This window comes from Doryrhamphus excisus, unplaced genomic scaffold (assembly GCF_037039965.1).
Source record: "Doryrhamphus excisus strain RoL-2023G ecotype Guam unplaced genomic scaffold, RoL_Dexc_Guam_v1.1 HiC_scaffold_24, whole genome shotgun sequence".
NCBI classification, from domain to species: Eukaryota; Metazoa; Chordata; class Actinopteri; order Syngnathiformes; family Syngnathidae; genus Doryrhamphus; species Doryrhamphus excisus.
In genome coordinates, this window is record NW_027621862.1 from 962,415 (window position 1) to 981,886 (window position 19,472).

The 19,472-nt window shown below is 43.5% G+C and overlaps 3 protein-coding genes across 4 annotated transcripts; 1 reads left to right on the forward strand and 2 right to left on the reverse strand.

Annotated features, from left to right (window-relative positions):
• Positions 1-922: 922 nt before the first annotated feature.
• scd (stearoyl-CoA desaturase (delta-9-desaturase)) lies at positions 923-8,173 on the reverse strand. 2 transcript variants are annotated; one of them, XM_058061047.2, is made up of 6 exons: positions 8,039-8,173; positions 7,528-7,823; positions 5,824-5,954; positions 5,547-5,752; positions 3,253-3,485; positions 923-2,306 (listed from the first exon to the last, which is right to left on the reverse strand). In XM_058061047.2, the coding sequence occupies exons 2-6, from the start codon at positions 7,790-7,792 to the stop codon at positions 2,107-2,109; spliced, it is 1,035 nt and encodes a 344-aa protein (XP_057917030.2). In that variant the 5' UTR covers positions 7,793-7,823; positions 8,039-8,173; the 3' UTR covers positions 923-2,106. The 2 variants fall into 2 exon arrangements, with proteins under 2 accessions (XP_057917030.2, XP_078644799.1); XM_078788673.1 differs by having other exon boundaries at positions 7,528-7,859; positions 8,039-8,152.
• Positions 8,174-8,803: 630 nt separating this feature from the next.
• On the forward strand, positions 8,804-15,021 carry dnajb12b (DnaJ heat shock protein family (Hsp40) member B12b). The gene is made up of 8 exons (XM_058061045.2): positions 8,804-9,460; positions 9,612-9,768; positions 10,916-11,061; positions 11,117-11,284; positions 11,359-11,429; positions 11,847-11,956; positions 12,023-12,195; positions 13,821-15,021. The coding sequence occupies exons 1-8, from the start codon at positions 9,328-9,330 to the stop codon at positions 13,940-13,942; spliced, it is 1,080 nt and encodes a 359-aa protein (XP_057917028.2). The 5' UTR covers positions 8,804-9,327; the 3' UTR covers positions 13,943-15,021.
• Positions 15,022-16,171: 1,150 nt separating this feature from the next.
• ddit4 (DNA-damage-inducible transcript 4) lies at positions 16,172-18,906 on the reverse strand. Its single transcript, XM_058061055.2, has 3 exons — positions 18,742-18,906; positions 18,447-18,621; positions 16,172-17,030 (listed from the first exon to the last, which is right to left on the reverse strand). Exons 2-3 carry the CDS (start codon positions 18,616-18,618, stop codon positions 16,543-16,545), a joined length of 660 nt encoding a protein of 219 aa, XP_057917038.2. The 5' UTR covers positions 18,619-18,621; positions 18,742-18,906; the 3' UTR covers positions 16,172-16,542.
• Positions 18,907-19,472: the final 566 nt, after the last annotated feature.

A 19,472-nucleotide genomic window follows, 5' to 3' on the forward strand; every position in this document is an offset into this window, starting at 1 on the left:
AATCATAACAATAAATGTTAGCAAGCTAGCCATCATTGAAAAGTTAAAAAGTTGATATTTTGGATTGGATTGCTATGTGAAATCAATGCGCCCAGGAAGTACTGAAAATGACCAAAATACGGCAAAATACTCTTAATGTGCCGGTTGTAAGAATTTCTAACAATTGTTAGGTAAACAGTGTAACCAGGTTTTTATGAACGTCACATTATGTGAAAGATTCCTTATTGGCATTTTTCACATAATGTGTTGCCTTTTTTAGCTGTTTTTATATCTTTAGAACGCACAGAAAAGAGAAACGTGTGTCCATGTCTCACTTATGATGGGCAAAACTTCCAAAACAAGTGCAGTTTTTCTGTAAAGTGGACCTATTATCCTTTTGTGTTGAGTTGTAGTTAGCTAAACATGCTAACTTTCATAGAAATCTGCACTTTTTCTTTGGATTCATTCCATCCACATCCCGCCTCCAGGTACATCCACTCCACTGTGTTTGGTCATACTTCGCGCTAACATGGTGAGCACAGCGCTACCCAGGAAAGACCATATAAGGAAACCCGGCTCCCTGTGATGTCACAGTGAGTCGATGTTAGAAAAAAACTCTGAAACCAAGCGTTCAGATCCTTCCCAAACTTATTTAATGTATCACTTCCACTTGTACAAACTCAATTATCTGGAACGTTAGCATCATTTAACACGAGAATGCAACATTCTAGCTACATTTATATGTCAGAAAAGTGGAAAAAATCTAAGAGCGTACCTTCCTGCCCTCCCTCACATTCCTCTCTGTCCTCTGCAAACCGTCCGGGCCATTTTTAGTTCTTCCATGCTTAGCAGGCCAGCGCCAATAAACCGCCGGTATTAAATAATGACTTAGCTGTAGCTAAACAAAACAAAACACCCCTCAAAAAAAAGAATGACAAGTCTATTTGAAAATATTGTGAACTTTTATTTATAGAACTGAGCAGTTGACAAAACAATTCAACCATTTACAACCGTTTAGATCCTTCTTGTCTCTACGAGAACCAAGATGATTTTTCCAGGGGAGAGGTTCGCACGGCTAAGAAGTTAGCATAAAGTTTTGGGTCAGGTGGGTCATTTTGCGTTTTTTTTTTTTTTTGCCGTAGAACGAACCTCTTGTCATTTTTTCAGTGTTTGACCACGTTTTTAATTAGAAATAAATATCAACGATGCTAACGCTTCTCAGCTTGTAAACACGGAGCTCGTTTTGCTTTGTTTTGGATATTTTGTAGAATTAAGTGTGAGAATGGCTGCAAGTCATAAGGCATTTGGTAGTTTCCTGACACATCTTGAGGGGGGGGGGTGTGTGCGGGGGGGTTTAATTTTGAGATAGAAGCTTCGAAAAAGGTTTAGAAGGCTTTTGCGGGTCCGATCAGACCGACACTTATTTATTAATAGCCGCTCAGGAAAACAATACATATAAATAATAATATCATAGAAGCGTTGCGCAAACCTGATGCTCATATAGCTGGGAGGGGGGGAGGGGGGGGGGGGGTTGAGTCGCTACCACCACCTCTGCTCGCTGACAACACGTACATCGTCTATCATCATGCATGGATGGCACGGTCACATGACCCGGCTGCTACATCGAGTGGCAAGATGTTGCATAAAAAGTCTTGAGAGGAAGCGAAGCCACGGTAAAATAAAAATAAAAATAAAAAAAAAAAAACGTCCACAAAGCACTAACTATCAACCGTGTAAAAATAACAAAGTTGGCACTAGATGAACTGAATGAGTCCTTATTTTGCGACAAAAGATTTTCGCGAAGAGTACCTAACAACATGGCTGACCAATGACTAACTTTTTTTTGTTTTTTATGAATTCACTTCAAATTCAAAACATATGCAACACCTAAGCCTGATTTTTAAAAAAGGCTGGGGGTTTTATTTTATTTTTATTTTTTTTTATTGTAATGATCCGGCTTCACAAATTAGTTACAAGCTACAAAAACCACACAAAACAAGCAGAAAATGTGGTCGAGGCCCTCGTGAAGCTGACTTGACTTTGAGATGGAATCACCGTCAAAAAAAAGACTCGTGGAGGTTTTTCCGTTTGCAGCCGCTAGAGGCCCGACTCGGCGGCCCGAGTCGCTTAGCCACTGCGGTAGCTACTCTCACCCGTCCGCTGTATCCGGGCCAGGACCATCTCGTGGGACACCCTCTTGCAGTCCTTGGCCAAGCCCAAGAAGCACATGAAGTCAATGAAGCAGGTGGTGATGTTCAGTTTGCAGCCGAACTCGCTGGTGGCGTAGTCGTACGGGAACGTGTGGTGGTAGTTGTGAAATCCTTCGCCTGCGACGAAATACAACAATTTCGATTATTTTGAGATTTGCACATTGGAAATATCCGTTTAAAGTACATTCTATTACCAAAAGTATTGTCTCAGAATCAGGTATCCTAATGGAATGGGTTTCCATGGCCGGGAAGCTGCATCCAAGCCATGCGTCAGTAAAGTAAAGTATTCCGACACCGTGCGTTTCAGTATGACCAACGAAAAAAAATATTTTCCGGACCCAGACAAACACAAACTCATTGTAGCCATGCGGTAGGGCTCTGAACGCAGCTATTACCAAGCCCCTCCCCCCAAACCGCTACTGTCCAATCCTACGATTATGCTGCGTTCAAGACAACTCGATGGAAAAGTGTATGTTAGGGTTCTAGCTATGCTATACGGGTGGAGCCGAACCTGAATACGGTATTCCGAACGGCATCAATAATTTTTTTTTTTTTTTTTTTTAGGAAAAATTAATTTGAACAAATACTTTCATATGCCGTAATAGCGGAGTTTGACCGGGAGATTATTCTGTTGGGCGGCATTTAGTTGCTGTTTACTTCTGCGGTTGGGCATTCTCCTGTTGGTCTGTTAGCATTAGCTCGCTAACGCTAAGTGTTGACAAGTGTAATGTTCACATTGGCTTTAAACGGTTAAGTAAGTAAGGCTTGGGCACTTGTGTAGAATTGTATTATTAACTTCTGGGTGGTATTTGGTACCTTTAAGCTAGTGGGGGGGGGTCATGTTCACAATGATATTTTAGTAGTTTTTGGTTCAGACCGATCATATTTATATATATTTTGTTTGTTTTGGGGGGTGTTCCGGCTCAGAATGTTCTTTTTACTTCTTAACTTTGGCGCTAGCTGCAGGGTAATAACTGAATCCTTTGACACATTTGTTCTGTAGTCATATGTAGTCATGTATTATTATTATTATTATTAAATATATATATGTATTATTTCCTACCTATGGCACTGAACGTGACAAACTTGTTCTCCCGGGGGTTGATGCTCTTATCGTATGGCCTGTTGCCCCACATGTGCGCGGCGCTGTTGACCAGCCAGGTGGCGTTGAGGACCAGCGTGTAGCGCAGCAACGCCGGGATGAAGTACGCCACCCATATGGTCTCGCCCCAAAAGTACCACGGCACGACCATGGGGACGGAGAAGCACATCAGCAGCACCGATAACTTGTAGTGCCTGCAGAGAGGGAGACATGGGGCACTGTTAGTAGTGTGTGCGTACTCTCTGTGTGTGTGTGTGTGTGTGTGTGTGTGTGTGTGGGCGGGTTTACTTCCACATTGTGTGTCAATGGCAGTGTGCTTTGTTGTTGAACCTTGCTAAACCAGACCGACTCCCGCTAGTTGCTGCATAAACATTTGCAGTCTCTGCATGATCAACATTGGCTATGCTAGTACAGAAGACGGTACACTTTATACTGTACATACATGTTGGCACGCACACACATTTTTGTGAGGGCATCCGTGATGTGACTTGTTAGCTGGTTCATATTAACTCCAAGCAACTAAAAGCAACTCCAAAGTATGTACAGTGTAAGACTGGTAAAAAACAAAACTTGGAAATATAGGCACAAATAAGCACACTTCCAACGTAAGAACTAGGACTTGCACCAGGGGAGGAAGGCAGGGGGGTGGAAGTGCTCCAGCGCAAATGTCAGCCATATTCACGTGTGTGGCAGTTCATCGATTCCATGATTCATATTTAAAGAGCAATACAGACAGAGGATCGTAAGTGGTATTAACAAAATACTTTGATAATTTCCATGTGTGCTACACAACCACGGATATCTCAACCGGAAAATGGGATAGCAATGGGCTACATTGATCAATAATCTGATCGTGGAAGGGAGATGATCAGAGGCATCAGATCTCGGTCAGGACAACAACTCCTGACTTCCAGACTCCTGAAAAGGCTAGAAGAGATGCTAGCATAGTCCTTCCATCAGGAAAGGGGTACAAAGAGACAACATATGCTTCTCAGTGGACGTTGAGAAGACCCCACTTCTGGAGGACCAACTTGAAAGGCTTTAGACTGCTGATCTGTCTGACAAGCACAAGGCTGCCTCGATTGGTTCCCAACTCCTGGATGGCTCAAACAAGATCAACCAGAGCCTCCTACTGGGGAAGCTAAAGGCTAAAGTGTTAGCAGTTCACCTTGTACCAGTGAACACATCACACTATACCGACATTCGGAGGTAGTTGGTTCCCCAATGCCTTTCCACCACGGCTTTCTTTGGGAGAACCACTGAAATATATAAGCTTGGCCTACAGACAGGACAAGGCGAGACTCGAGTCCAAGTCCAAGTGGACCCAAGTCCACACCGGCTGTCAACCAGCCTATTACCGGCCTGAAACAACAAGTTGTCAGGTTGCAACAGTAAGGCAAGCCCGGCCTTGGATGGGGATGAGCACCCAAGATGTGGTCCAAGGCAACAAGGAAGCAAAGACCTGGTCTGGAGGAGGGTAACAAAATCAAGACCGTCAACCAGCAACAGCAAGGGAGCTGGACGACATGGGAGGCTGTTGTAATCAGAACCATCAAACGGGCCGTCATGTGGCGGATCAGGGCCACGTATGAACCTCTTCCCAGTCCCCGGAATCTGCACATCCGGTACGGTACAGAGATTTGCCAACAAATGGACCACGAGTGCTGACCTTGACCGGAAGTTGAAGCACCATCGAAAGCCCACACAAGGCGCCTCCATCTTGCTTGTGACAGTGTACTAAAGCCCCCTCGTCACGGTTTATGGTTCTACGGACATGTTTCCGAATCCCAATTGCCTCTTTGTTGCATCGGTGGTTCCATTTGTTGTCCTCTGTCCCAATGGTGTTCTCGCCATTCCAATCCATATTGTGGTTTTCTCTTTTGCAGAAAGTTCATGCCCAGAAATGTCCCCTTCAGCATAGTTTAGAACCTACGACCTTTTTATTCCACTTCTACATATTTCAAATACAAAGAACAAATATACAGACAGAAAGCTTTGCCATCGGAGATCCTTATCAGCCTTTGTGACAGATGCAGAAACACGCCCATAGGACCATAGACCGGGACCAGGGGGTCTTTGCACTCTTTCACACCCGTGATATTGTCCGAACGAAGTTGGGATGGCGCTGTCGCCTTGCCTTCATTGACAGGAAGACGGCGACAACATCCGTATAAATCATCCACTCTGGTGAAGACTGCTAGTGAACCTCATTGGTCTCGTACTACCAACCAGCGAGATGGTCTTGGCATACTCACTTCCTCTGAAACATGACGACTTTGTCAGCCAGCAGGTCGTTAAGTTCCAGCTTGCGTCCTTTCTCAATGACGTCGGGGTGTTTGCGCACCAGAAGCCAACCAATGTGGGCAAAGAAGAAGCCCCGCGTGGCGTTGTGTGGGTCGGCGTCCGTCTCGGAGTACTTGTGGTGCACCCTGTGGTCCCGGGCCCATTCGAAGATATCATTCTGAGGGTCAAAGTCAAAAACGGAAGATTATAACAGAGAGGTCATTTCTGTGGTGGCTAGGCTAGGCTTACCTGAAAGGCCATAGAGTTGGCCACGGCCAGGAAGATCCTCAACGGTAAAGACGCTTTGTACGACCTGTGACTCCACAGTCTGTGAGCTCCTGCCGTCACTCCTAAAGCGCTTACCAAAAAGCAAAGCACGGCTGCGGAGAAACACGCATAACAATCATGTCATCCTTAGCGCTTAGCATTTCACATGCGATTAAATAAGCAGCGAGTCAAGGCATGTCACACGGCACTGTGACTGACTCATGCCCGAGCGCATGGTTATTGCATCATTTATTCACACTGTATACATTATGTGTACCTTTCAACCTTGATATTTCCCAGCAGAGCCAACAGGAACATCTCTGACAGCCAATCAAAGCTGCACTTTCATCTTGTACTGACTCTTGCGCGCTAGCATGTATTTACATATATTAAGGCACTGAACAGTGAGAAAAATAGCAACAATTATTTAGCTTTTCATGCAAAACATTCTCATTTGGGAGGTTGAACCGCCATCATGCATGACGAACTGTCGGCAAATCTCGTACCTAAATTCACCCGTGCTCAGTTACTTTTAGCAACAAGTCTTCACAAGCAAGTCTTTAGCATACATCAAAACGACTGCGTGTATTTTTCTCTTTTACTTTAGCTCGTTTTTTGTAGGAAATGCACTCCAATAACTGATTTCTAAATCAGTTTTTAACATTATTAAAGCCTTCTAGACATGAAGTAACACCCCTATAGTCACTTGTACACTCATATTACCCAATATAGTAGACAAATATATGACATGTAGCATTAGTATTGACAGCGTACTTCCTGCAGTGGCTCTTGGATCATCCTCATCCTTTGATAAATTGATATAGAAGTTGTGTGCTAAACAGGCTGGATGACAAGAGTGTTCACTCTGCAACACAGAAGAGAGTGAGCATCTTCTCTGATGTGCAGTGTTGCATTCAAGCACATGTAAAAAGATGGCTGCCATGTGAACTCAAGTAAGTCGTACATTGGTGGCTGTGATTGTTTATTGCATTGAAATGTGCACGACACTGTAAAAAAAAAAAAAAAAAAAAAAAAACCTGCCTGTGAGATTTTGGTGACGTGTGCACTCTGCACCTCTCAACTACCACTGTGCCGGGCGCGCTTCGCCTGCGCCGAGAGTAGACTAGGTCGGAGCCGGCAAGCTTTCAGTGCACCGCTTCGTCACAAAATTGTCACTGTGCGAAGCTGAATTTTTTGACACTTTCCCCCTGGTGCGCCGTCATGTCCATGTCCGGCGCAGCCCAGTCTACCAGATTACCAAATTGGACAAAACTAGCCCTACACGGGGTGCGCCACGCCCTGCCACCATGCACCATCTTGCATTAGTGTTTGTTTCTGTGTAGTGTAGCGGTTAGACCGGATGGAATATAGGTAGGACTTAAGGACCAGGACTGGGCTCACGGGACCAATAGTGGGTCAAGTCATACTATCGCTTTAATGGCGGGGCATTTAGAGCTCAGCTTCTTTTTCCACTTGTGTGAGAGTTAATAATATCGTTTGCCCAATGAGTGAACATGTTGACAATGTTGCGGTTGACTTATTTTTACACTTTAAAAACATAAAGTGCGTCCGAAAACTGTGACAGTTTGGCAGAGAGGACGCCGTGACATGAAACTTCATGACAATCAATGCAGAAGTCATCCATGGTGACGTCATGTCAGGTAAACAATCATCTGATGTACTTACACCAGAGCAGGGTGGCTGGCAAGGCTGCCGGGATGAGGAAGACTCCGTAGGCGGCACCTGTGTGCAGCAGAGTCATCAGGATGACGTTCCTCCACACGATGAGCAGCGGAGGTTTGGGGCCTTCCTTCTCCTTGTACGTGTGGTCGAAAACATCTTCCCTGCAGGCCTCCGGGGCTCCATTACTGGATGTCCGTTCCTTTTCCTGCTTCTTCCTCTTCTGCTGCTGCTGCTGTTGCTGCTGCTTCTTCTCCTCCGCCTCCGTCATCGCGGTGGTGTCTGGGGCCTTGTCGGGTGTTCTTGATGCACACCGCCACGCAGGGAAAGACAAACACCTGTAAACGTCAGGCAGGAAAAAGGCCGGCGCTTTTGTTTGGCTAGCGGTGCGATGGAGGCTGGATGGAGGCTACATAGACAGCGGTGATGCTAAGTGGAAGATCGCTCAGTTGCGTAACGTCCTAATGTGACAAGCAGCCGCATCAAAGAGCATGAAAGGCGCTTTTTTAAAACTCACCAAACACGGCGCCGTGGAGAGTTTTCAACGGCTGTGAAGCTGCGCTGTAACCACGCCGTACAGCTGTGTGTCGGCCACAAGAAAGACAGATGAGTCCGGTCCGCAGCGAGCGCATCAAAATGAGACACTGAAGCGCTTTGCCGCTCGCTGGCCAATCGGCGCTCACGTCCCGCCCACTTTCTGCTTTCCAATTGGCTGCCCCACCATCTGCTGTTCGCCACCTCTTATTCCAGATGTATTATCTTGACCTGATCCCGTGCCCCCCCCCCTCCTCAACCCGTCCCTCGCTAAAAAAATTCCACTCACGTTTAAAATTACATAAATAAGCAACAAGTGAGTTAAATTATAACTTAAATCAGAAACACTAGCCCACCATCACGCAGACGTTAGTGACGCCCACTCACGTCATGGACATACAAGTTTAGGTACACTTGCACGAGCCTGTCCGGGTGTAGGGATGGACTATATATTGCAAATTCTGTTATCGATACCAAGTCAATACAATTAGTCGATTTACTTATTAATTGTCAAGCTCATAAATAAACGTACTTTACGTAAGACAATGTAACAATGTGAGCTAAATAACAAAACACTTATTTTCTTACATACAGCTGAGAACTAAAGAGAACTAAAAAAAATGCTATATTTTCTGCCCTCTTGTGGCTGTTAGAAGTATTGACATGAAACCACTGCAACCTGTGATGACTTCCTCATAATAACGAACTTGATATAAAGTGCTCAAGCCAAAATATGACCCAGAAATCTGGAAAAAGCCGAAATAAATTAACAAAAATTATCACGTATTCTTTTTGCTGACTTACTTTTATAATCTCTTTCTTTTATATTTGTTTATTTGTGTTTATTTATTTATTTTTTGGTTCCTTACTTCGCTCCATGAGAGGACCTTTTGTCCACAAATAGCTGCACAAAAATGTACAATAAATGTAAATAAAATGTAATAATAATAATAAAAATAGTAATAATGTAGTGCTGACCGTCATTCTTTAAAAAAGAGACATTTGCACCCTCTAGTGGCCAAAGTAGGCTAGCACACCCGAGCTCTCAGTCCGTGTGATGCTAACAGTGCTGCTGCAACCTATTTAATTACTGTCTGTCCAGCTTTTGGGTATAAAAAAAAAAACACTACGCGGATTGACCGTGCAGCTGCAGCCCCCACATGACGTTATCTGCCGTCTTGTTGGTGGAGACCTGGTCCAGCTGAAGTCAGCATCATCAGCATCACTATAGCAGCAGCAGCAGCAGCAGCAGCCCTCCTCCACCCCGCCGCCATGGAGGTGAACCGGGATGAGGCTGATCGCTGCATTGACATCGCTAACGCAGCGCTGAGCAGCGAGCAGCCCGAGAAGGCGAGAAGGTTCTTGGAGAAGGCCCAGAAACTCTTCCCTACGGAGAAAGCGAGGGGTGAGTGAATGACACGTGAACGCATCACCTGCTTATGTGCAGATATGGATGGAGGATAAAGCTATAGGGCCTTTGGTAGCAGCACAGCCAGCTAGCAGGCTAACCGTAAACACATTATAGTAACATCTATGTTGTTGTAATGTTCCTATAGTGCTGCTGGACCTCATCTCCAAGAACGGCTTCACCCCCAGACAAGACGTACACTTGAACGGAGACTCAGGACCAAGACCTAGACAGACCCAAAGTGATGACACCAGGACACCTGAAGAGAAAACCTACACGGCGGACCAGGTGGATGCTGTCAGAAGGTATCTAGCTAAATATTTACCTGTGTACCCATCAGTATTACATGCTGAATAATATCTGAATATTCATTTAATATCATTTTGGGTGGAATTGTTTTCACTACTATGATGTGCAAAGATTGGAACACCAATATAAATGACTTCTTCATGATGAAACAAACTCTCTTATTGCACAAAATAATCATCAAACTTACTTAATTTGTTCATGGGATTCACACAAAGCAATGAACAACTTCATGCTTCCTGCCTTGTTCCCCTTGTTCATACCATATATACCATATAATACCATATTTATTTATTTAAGCATTATTAATTTTACAATTGTATTGAATGTTTTTATTTACTGTTGTAGTTATTGAGTGGTTAGCGCACAAGCCTCACAGCTAGGAGACCCGAGTTCGATTCCACCCTCGGCCATCTCTGTGTGGAGTTTGCATGTTCTCCCCGTGCATGCGTGGGTTTTCTCCGGGTACTCCAGTTTCTTCCCACATTCCAAAAACATTCCAAATTGTCCATAGGTATGAATGTGAGTGTGAATGGTTGTTTGTCTCTATGTGCCCTGTGATTGGCTGGCCACCAGTCCAGAGTGTTCCCCCGCCTCTCGCCCGAAGACATCTGGGATAGGCTCCAGCACCCCCGCAACCCTCATGATGAGGATAAGCGGTAGAAAATGAATGAATGAAAACTTGTTTACCTGTTTTTTTTAACATTACTAGAGCCCCCCAGACATGACATAGCACCCCTATAGTCACTTTTACACTTGTATTACCCAGTATAGTAATAAAATAAGACTTGTTTGAAGTTAGAGTTTCAGCTTGGCGTGGGTTAATACCCTTGGTAGGTATTATTGTGTAGGTTTCCTCCCACATTCCAAAAACATGCTAGGCTAATTAGCAACTCCAAATTGTCCATAGGTATGAATGTGAGTGTGAATGGTTGTTTGTCTATATGTGCCCTGGGATTGGCTGGCCACCAGTCCAGGGTGTACCCCGCCTCTCACCCGAAGACAGCTGGGATAGGCTCCAGCACCCAAATGAATAACAATATATAATGGTATGATAACAATGTTACATATGTCCCTTGTATTACTATTTTATGTATATCTATATATATCAACTAGCAGTGGTTCGATGCTGTCTGCTGTGTGCAGGATCAAGCAATGCAAAGACTTCTACGAGATACTCGGGGTCCCCAAAGATGCCGCCGAGGACGAACTGAAAAGATCTTACAGGAAACTGGCGTTAAAGTTCCATCCGGATAAGAATCACGCTCCCGGTGCCACGGAGGCATTCAAAGGTAAACTGGAATATTGTCTCCTAGGATGATGCCATTAAATGTTCTCTTCCAACAGCCATTGGGAACGCGTACGGCGTGCTGAGTAACGTCAACAAACGACGACAGTACGACGAATGCGGCGAGGAGAGGAAGCATCCTTCCAGACACGGCCCGGGCGACATCGATGCGGACATTTCACCCGAGGACCTCTTTAATATGTTTTTTGGAGGAGGTTACACTGCAAGTGTGTCTCCATCATAGCCTATCACCTTTGGTCACCTGTTGAGTATTACCAGTGTCTACCTGTCTCTCATCCAGGTAGTCAACACACCTACACAAACGGGAGGATGAGACACCAGAGGCCGCAACGACGAGAAAGACAGAGAGATGTACGTAAATTGGCTTGGAGTGGAGCAATGTGCAATATTGCCCACTAGGGGGAGACATTGAGTCATACAGCCTAGTGTAGTTTAAAGTAGTGGATTATATTATAATCTTATCATAATAAATGGATTATATTATACATACATTTATTTACCTAAAGTTCAAATAAATTAATTTAAATTAATTTTGAAACATGTTTTCTATTTTTGGATGAATATTTTCACTTACCCTTCTCAACAAAAAAATCCATATTTGAGGGCTTTGACATCATTGCTAGGCTGCTCCTAGCCACTAGGGGGCATATTTTCCACAATATCTTTGTATTGTGTTTATGCTGTGCTCTATTAAACTGCATTACGTCCACATCCGCTGAAAAAGATGTATCTCCAAATATGCGCACTCAAAAAAATGTCTCCCCACAGGGTGGTCTGGCTGTCTTCGTGCAGGTGATGCCCATCCTCATCCTGGTCATCGTGTCCGCCCTCAGCCAAATAATGGTCAACAGCCCCGCCTACAGCCTCAGCTTTCGCCCGTGAGTTAAATGCGGCCAGTTGATAGGAAATCATTTTTTTTAACTCTTTATTCTGCTTCTTCTTAGGTCAGCTGGCTACACGCAGAAGAGGCTGACGGAGAACCTGAAGGTGCCCTACTACGTTGGCGAGCAGTTCCCCAAAGAGTTCAACGGCGGGAATCTGAAGCGCTTGGAGCAGACAGTGGAGGACGATTATATTTCCAACTTACGCAACAACTGCTGGAAGGAGAAACAGCAAAGTACGTACTGGGAAGCCATGTTGGCCACCACAGGCCATTAACACGCACTGGACACCACATTAGGAACTCCATCGTCGGAACTGGGAAACATTTTCAACCCATCAGTAAAACATGAATGCAATCTAATTGATCTTATTTATTATGAATTATGCAAATCAATGACTGTCTAGGCCATTCTTGTCTTCATCCATGGTGCCATTGACGCAATCACATTTTAGCTTGTAGTTCCAAGCAACAAAGTAGAGTAGAGGCGTTGCTTCTTCACATCGAGAGGAGCCAGATGAGGAGGCTCGGGCATTTAGTCTGAATGCCGAATGTGAGGTGTTCTGGGCATGCCCAGCCTGCTGAGACTGATGCCCCAGCGACCTGGACCTGGATAAGCTGAGAAAAAGGGATAGATGCTGGATGGATGGATGTTGGTTGGTGTTGGTTGGATGGATGATGGTTGGTTGGTTGGTTGGTTGAATGGATGATGGTTGGTTGCTTGGTTGGATGATGGTTGGTTGGTTGGTTGGTTGGATGGATGATGGTTGGTTGGTTGGTTGGTTGGTTGGTTGGTTGGTTGGTTGGATGGATGATGGTTGGTTGGTTGCTTGGTTGGATGGATGATGGTTGGTTGGTTGGTTGAATGGATGATGGTTGGTTGGTTGGTTGAATGGATGATGATTGGTTGGTTGGTTGGTTGGATGGATGATGGTTGGTTGGTTGGTTGAATGGATGATGATTGGTTGGTTGATTGGATGGATGATGGTTGGTTGGTTGGTTGGTTGGTTGAATGGATGATGATTGGTTGGTTGATTGGACGAATGGATGATGGTTAGTTGCTTGGTTGGATGATGGTTGGTTGGTTGGTTGGTTGGTTGGTTGGATGGATGATGGTTGGTTGGTTGAATGGATGATGATTGGTTGGTTGATTGGATGGATGATGGTTGGTTGGTTGGTTGAATGGATGATGATTGGTTGGTTGATTGGATGGATGATGGTTGGTTGGTTGATTGGTTGAATGGATGATGGTTGGTTGGTTGGATGGATGATGGTTGGTTGGTTGGATGGATGATGGATGGATGGATCGATTGTTGGATGGATGGTTGGATGATTGTTGGATGGATGTATGGTTGGATGATTGTTGGATGGATGGATGGTTGGATGATCATTGGATGGATGGATCGTTGGTTGGGGGATGGATTGTTGGCTGAATGGATGTTGGATGGTCGTTGGTGGATGGATGTTGGTTGGTTGGTTGGTTGGTTGGTTGGATGGATAGATCCTTGAATGGTTGGTTGGATGGATGATGGATGGATGGATGGAGGGTTGGTTGGTTGGATGGATGGATGGATGGATGGATGGAGGGTTGGTTGGATGGATGGTTGGATGATTGTTGGATGGATGGATGGATGGTTGAATGATCATTGGATGGATGGATTGTTGGTTGGGTTGATGGATCATTAGATGGATGGACGTTGGATGGTCGTTGGATGTTATAGAAATGATGATCATTGTACAGTCAGGTGTACCTAATGAGGTGTCTTGTGTGGTATTGGCCTCTACTGTACTAATACTGTACATGCCAACATTGAACATTGAACTATCTCCATGCATTCAGTGTTTATCTTCTGTCTTGGCAGAGGAAGGCATGCTTTACAGAGCTCGCTATTTCGGCGACACCGATCTCTACCAGAGGGCGCAGAGGGCGAGGACGCCGAGCTGCGCCAAGCTCTCCGAGATCACCGCTTCCTTACACGGCTGAGGCGTCCTCAAACCTGACATACCGTACGTACGTCTACCGGAAGCCACTTACAGATCTAACAGGTCTAACAGTCCACCTCCACTGAAGTCTTACTATCCTACTACCTTGTAGAACTTAGACCAGCTTTAGTTGAACGAGCAATGATCTAACGCTAGTTGAGGGCTAAGCCTCTTCCAGGTCTACGTGGACGCTACTGAGAGGTTAAGCTTAAGTTGCACCTTCTAACCCTTGGAAACTATGCAGTAATAATGTGAAAATACACACTTTGTATTACCCACGCCTTGTTGGCTGCATTACAACACTTCCACATCCTTTTATTGTATCCAGCAGGGGTGTCCGGTCCAGCGTAGGACAAAGCAAGCGTGCTAAGCATTTAAGGTGCCATATTGTTCTATTTTTACATAAGTGTCCAAAATCTACAGTCTAAAATCCCAACTGGGAAGAAGCCATTTTGTGTTTGTATCTTTAATGTTAATGAGCTGTTTGTGTCCACGAAGCACTGGGCTGCACTTTAGCCACTTTAGCTTTATCCACACTGCATTTTACCAGCAGCAACATGCTACGCTAGCCTTGTCGCTGAAGTCATCTAATTTGCAGCTCCCACTTTGTCTTCAGCTGCAACATGTTGGCTTTATTTCATGTGTAGCGAAGCCTGATTTTTTTTTTTTACCTTAAAAACAAACCAGGACCACACATAAAAAGGCACTTTTGCACAATATCACGCCTAATAGTTGTTAGCATAAATGTAATTTCTTCTTCATTCACGTGCGTTTGTGGCCATAATCCATCTTGGAACCATTGGGTCCATTTAAAATAAGCTGCTTAACGCAAATGGCCCCTGTGCCACACTTTGGACACCCCTGAGATCATGTTTCTGACACCCTTGTTTCTTCGCTATATTGATACATTTTAATGCCTGTTGTTAGCAACTTCCTGCTTCATTCACGTTTACCCAGATCTACCTGCATGTGTCTTTTTCAAAGTATTTGTTTCTTTCTTGTTACTTTGGGTTAGAAATCACACAAAACCAAAAATAAAAAAAAACAGGAAAATCCTCCAACTTGTTCCTCCAGAATGGCTGCTTTTGTTTTGTTTGGAAGCCGCTGAACAAACACGCTGTGTTTAGTGAAGCGCCCCGTCAGCACTTTTGGAGGGTGAGCGAGGGTTAAAGCGTACGGTGCAGCGCCGCGGCATTGAGAACGTTGCCGGCTGCACGTTCACGTTACTGGCAGACGTGCGGCATGTGACGGGGGAGGAACTGCAGTGTCACGTTTCCTCCTTTATGTGTGTTCCTGGAAAAATATATGCTATTTATGAGTTATTATTATTATTATTATTTTTGGTAGTTTTAGACATTTTTTTTGTCCATCCATACATTTTCTATGTCACTTTTCCTCACTAGGGTTACAAGGGTATGCTGGAGCCTATCCCAGCTGTCAGCTGTCTGGACTGGTGGCCAGCCAATCACAGGGCACATATAGACAAACAACCATTCACACTCACATTCATACCTATGGACAATTTTTTTTTGTACTTGTAAATGTTTTAATTTTACTATAAGATTGCAGTGATGTAAAACTACACTGCGTCATACTGAGTAATGTTTATATACTTTTGGGCTATTTAATTTTTAACTTGTTTATATTAATAATTTTGTATTGCTGCGTGTTTCTACTGTATATAGTTTTTTGTGCTCATGTTTTGATATTTTAGTTTCATTATAGCCACTTTAACTTATGTTTTCAACTTTATTTTAATAATTTAGATAATATTTTAATAATAATATAATATTTTATTTTATTTAATAAGACAGCTGGGATAGGCTCCTACGACCCTCGTGAGGAAAAAGCGGTATAAAATGAATGAACTTTATTTTAATAATTTTGATAATATTTTAATAATAATATAATATATTTAATTTTATTTTATAATAATAATAATATTACCCCGCCTCTCGCCTGAAGACAGCTGGGATAGGCTCCAGCACCCCCGCGACCCTCGTGAGGATAAGCGGTAGAAAATGAATGAATGAATAATAATATTTTCATAATAATTTAGGCTACACGGTGGATCAGTGGTTAGCATGTTACTAAGACCTCGGTTCGATTCCACGTTAGGGCATCTCTGTGTGGAGTTAAACAATTTTAAATATAGCAATATATAAAAAAATATATCTAAATATTTGTTTAAACTAAACATCATCCATGACAGGGAATAATGACAACTTAATTTGTTAAAAAAATAATTTATTATTTTTTGGCGACTATGAAAATACCAAAAAAAAAAAAAAAAAAAAAACAGTGCAATGTGGTGAACATTTGAATATCAAATAAGAAATGAAAACTGTGAGAGAAGCATGAAGGACACGTCCACACAGGTCGGGAATGACACTAGAAGCTGTTTGCTCAGCGTACAATCAATTGATACAAAAGAAATGAGCATATAGCTAGCTGCCATCATCGGGTGGTGGTTTCCATAGAAACTGAGGTACACTTAAAATACGTGGAGAATGCATGGATGTGACTCTTGTACCGTCTGACATCCTTCCACCTTCCAGAAGGCAGTTACAGTAAGAGTAGGAGGCCCTTTTCCACGTCCCTTCAACATTCCTCGATGAGAAGCTCCTCGGAACAATAAAGTTTCTTCTTGATGACGCGGAATCCGGTGCTCAGCTTAATGGCTTGCGAGGGAGATTTGGGGCTAAAAAGTCCTTGGATTTTAGGCCACAGGCCACCGGAGTCCAACCTCAGCACCAGAGTCAGCTGAAAGGTGGGAACCAGGTAGGGGTCCACCGAGAGCTGGGCCACGCTCTCGTAACACAGCGCCCCTTGCTCCACGCAGAGGTCGATGAGGGCCCCCCGCAGGCCGCACGGCTCGCTGGACGCCAGGTGGAGGAGCTCCTGCCCGATGTGCTCCAGGAGTTTCTCTGGGATGAGGAGCTTGGTGCACCTCAAGGCGCAGTCCGAGTCTTTGGCCTCCTTCAGGCAACGTTCAATGAGGTCTACCACTTCTTTCAGGATGGTCTCCTCCATGGGGTCGTAGAAGAGGTCTTCGATGGAGGGGGACATGTCACCGGAGACGTCGGACGCTGTCGGAGGGATGATGAATGAGTACCGTGCACCGGACAAAAAAACACAACTTTGAAGGTCTCCAAGCACCGGGCCGCGGGCAATTACTGGTATGTTTTTTCAACTACAAGCATTTTTGGAATTATGTTCCTTTCTGTGACGTCACCTAGAGACAAAATTAGGACAGCAGGTACTCAAAATAGAGTATTGCTGCATTCCAACTAGTAAGAAGAAAAGTCGTTTGGTCATTTTAAGACCAAAGGATTAAAGTTCATGATTTCCTTATTGTGGATTCAAAGTTTGTCCTTTGGTCATTTTGGATTATAGTTTAAACGTTTGTTGTTTCATCATTTTGGATTAAAGTTTAAACATTTGTTGTTGGGTCATTTTGGATTAAAGTTTTAAAGTTTGTTGTTCCGTCATTTTGGAGTAAAGTTTAAAAGTTTGTTGTTCCGTCATTTTGGATTAAAGTTGAAAAAATTGTTGTTGGGTCATTTTGGATTAAAGTTTAAAAGTTTGTTGTTCCGTCAATTTGGAGTAAAGTTTAAAAGTTTGTTGTTCCGTCATTTTGGATTAAAGTTGAAAAAATTGTTGTTGGGTCATTTTGGATTAAAGTTTAAAAGTTTGTTGTTCCGTCATTTTGGATTAAAGTTTAAAAGTTTGTTGTTGGGTCATTTTGGATTAAAGTTTAAATGGTTGTTGTTGTTGTTGGGTCATTTTGGATTAAAGTTTAAATGGTTGTTGTTTGGTCATTTCGGATTAAAGTTTAAACATATGTTGTTTTGTCATTTTGGATTAAAGTTTAAACGTTTGTTGTTCCGTCATTTTGGATTAAAGTTTAAACGTTTGTTGTTCGTTCATTTTGGATTAAAGTTTAAACGTTTGTTGTTCTGTCATTTTGGATTGAAGTTTAAACGTTTGTTGTTCTGTCATTTTGGATTAAAGTTTAAACGTTTGTTGCTCTGTCATTTTGGATTAAAGTTTAAACGTTTGTTGTTCTGTCATTTTGGATTAAAGTGTAAACGTTTGTTGAAGTTTAATGTTTGTCTTTGGGTCAATTGGAATTTGAAAATGACGTTTGTCGTTATGTCATTTTGGATGAATGTTACAAAAGGAACTATCCGGAATGTTCCACAGTAGCATGAAAGATGTAGAGCCATTCCCATCCTATTGCTTGTTTAAAACTGGATATTCAACATCGGCCGCTAGCCAAACAAGACCGCTGCAGTAAAATGGTCAGTAGAATTAAAGACGCTCCAAGGCTAAACAAACTCCAGGCTTGCGTTGATGGCGACTCAGTGACCTTTTTGGGTATTATCACTTGATATTTGCTTTTCTTAGCTGTCTACATTGCTAAACATAGACGTCAGGTCAGTGGTTTTCCAGAAGCAAGCTGGTCCGAGGACCAGGTCTGCTTTAAAGGATGCTTTGTTCACCTGAGTCGGAGAGGTCGCTCCTGCTGCTATTGTTGGACTTGGCCTCCATACTGCTGCTGCTGCTCAAGTCAGCCAGTCTTTGCACCATTTTGCCCCACGACAACCTCCTTGGACTGCTCTCTACTGGACACGGAGATGACTTGTCCAGGGTCTTTAAGTTGGCCAAATGCATCAGCTGAGGGATCAGGACAAGTTGTTCAGATGTTATTGAAGAACAAAGAACATGCTTGTTTGGTGGGCTTTTTTTTTACTTTTATTTGTTGCATGCATATAAATAAGGAATGAAAGTGCTTACCTTTAAATAGAAATCAGATTAATTTATTGTCTGCAAAACAATCCCTTCCTTCTTTCCTTCCTTCCTTCCTTCCTTCCTCCTTCTCTCTTGCTGCCTCTTCCAGCTGTCGAGCTCTGCGGCTTCTGGCTTGCGCCGCAACAATGTTTATATAGAGGCTCGGAAGCCACGCCCTTGTTTTTAGCTGCCAGCCAATGAAAAAGAGAAGGCACGCCGTCAGGGTCCTATCTTGCCTGGCAACATGGCAGCAGCTTCCGGGAGAGGAGGCGGAGAAAAGAAGCGGAAAAAAAATGACATAAGGGGGGCTAGTAGCGATAAACAGCAGACCCCTCTTTTGTGGAAAGGTACTGGGACTTTCCTGGTGTTGTCGGGGAACTATTAAAAGTCTTTAGATGAACGTCCGACGCCGATAAACTAGTGTGGTTGCTAGCATACGATAACGTACGTATGAAAAGACCAGACTGCTAGCATTACGTCATCTGTTTTGCTCCAAACCATTACATCAGATTTTTTTTTCTCTGCAAATGCTGCAGCAGAAAACAACACAATGCACTCCCCCCCTTCCTAAATACACACAAATATGCATGATAATTCACATAACAGTTGTTACATATGAAAAAACAATGACATTGCAAAAAAAAAATCCACATAAGAATGACATTATCAGATGTTTTTGTTGATGTGTTTACGATGCAGGGTATTACATTGCAAGAGGAAGTAGTATGTGTGTGTGT

What these genes read in the sequence shown, in the direction of transcription:
- scd (XM_058061047.2), bottom strand. Translation starts at nt 7,792, where the DNA reads ATGACGGAGGCGGAGGAGAAGAAGCAGCAGCAACAGCAGCAGCAGCAG. An exon ending in GCCAGCCACCCTGCTCTGGT is followed by an intron (nt 5,955 to 7,527) that starts GTAAGTACATCA and finishes GTTTCTCCGCAG; the next exon opens with CCGTGCTTTGCTTTTTGGTA. An exon ending in GTCGTCATGTTTCAGAGGAA is followed by an intron (nt 3,486 to 5,546) that starts GTGAGTATGCCA and finishes CCCTCTCTGCAG; the next exon opens with GCACTACAAGTTATCGGTGC.
- ddit4 (XM_058061055.2), bottom strand. Translation starts at nt 18,618, where the DNA reads ATGCATTTGGCCAACTTAAAGACCCTGGACAAGTCATCTCCGTGTCCA. An exon ending in GAGCGACCTCTCCGACTCAG is followed by an intron (nt 17,031 to 18,446) that starts GTGAACAAAGCA and finishes TCCCTCCGACAG; the next exon opens with CGTCCGACGTCTCCGGTGAC.
- dnajb12b (XM_058061045.2), top strand. Translation starts at nt 9,328, where the DNA reads ATGGAGGTGAACCGGGATGAGGCTGATCGCTGCATTGACATCGCTAAC. An exon ending in CAGGTGGATGCTGTCAGAAG is followed by an intron (nt 9,769 to 10,915) that starts GTATCTAGCTAA and finishes TGCTGTGTGCAG; the next exon opens with GATCAAGCAATGCAAAGACT. An exon ending in GACGAGAAAGACAGAGAGAT is followed by an intron (nt 11,430 to 11,846) that starts GTACGTAAATTG and finishes GTCTCCCCACAG; the next exon opens with GGTGGTCTGGCTGTCTTCGT.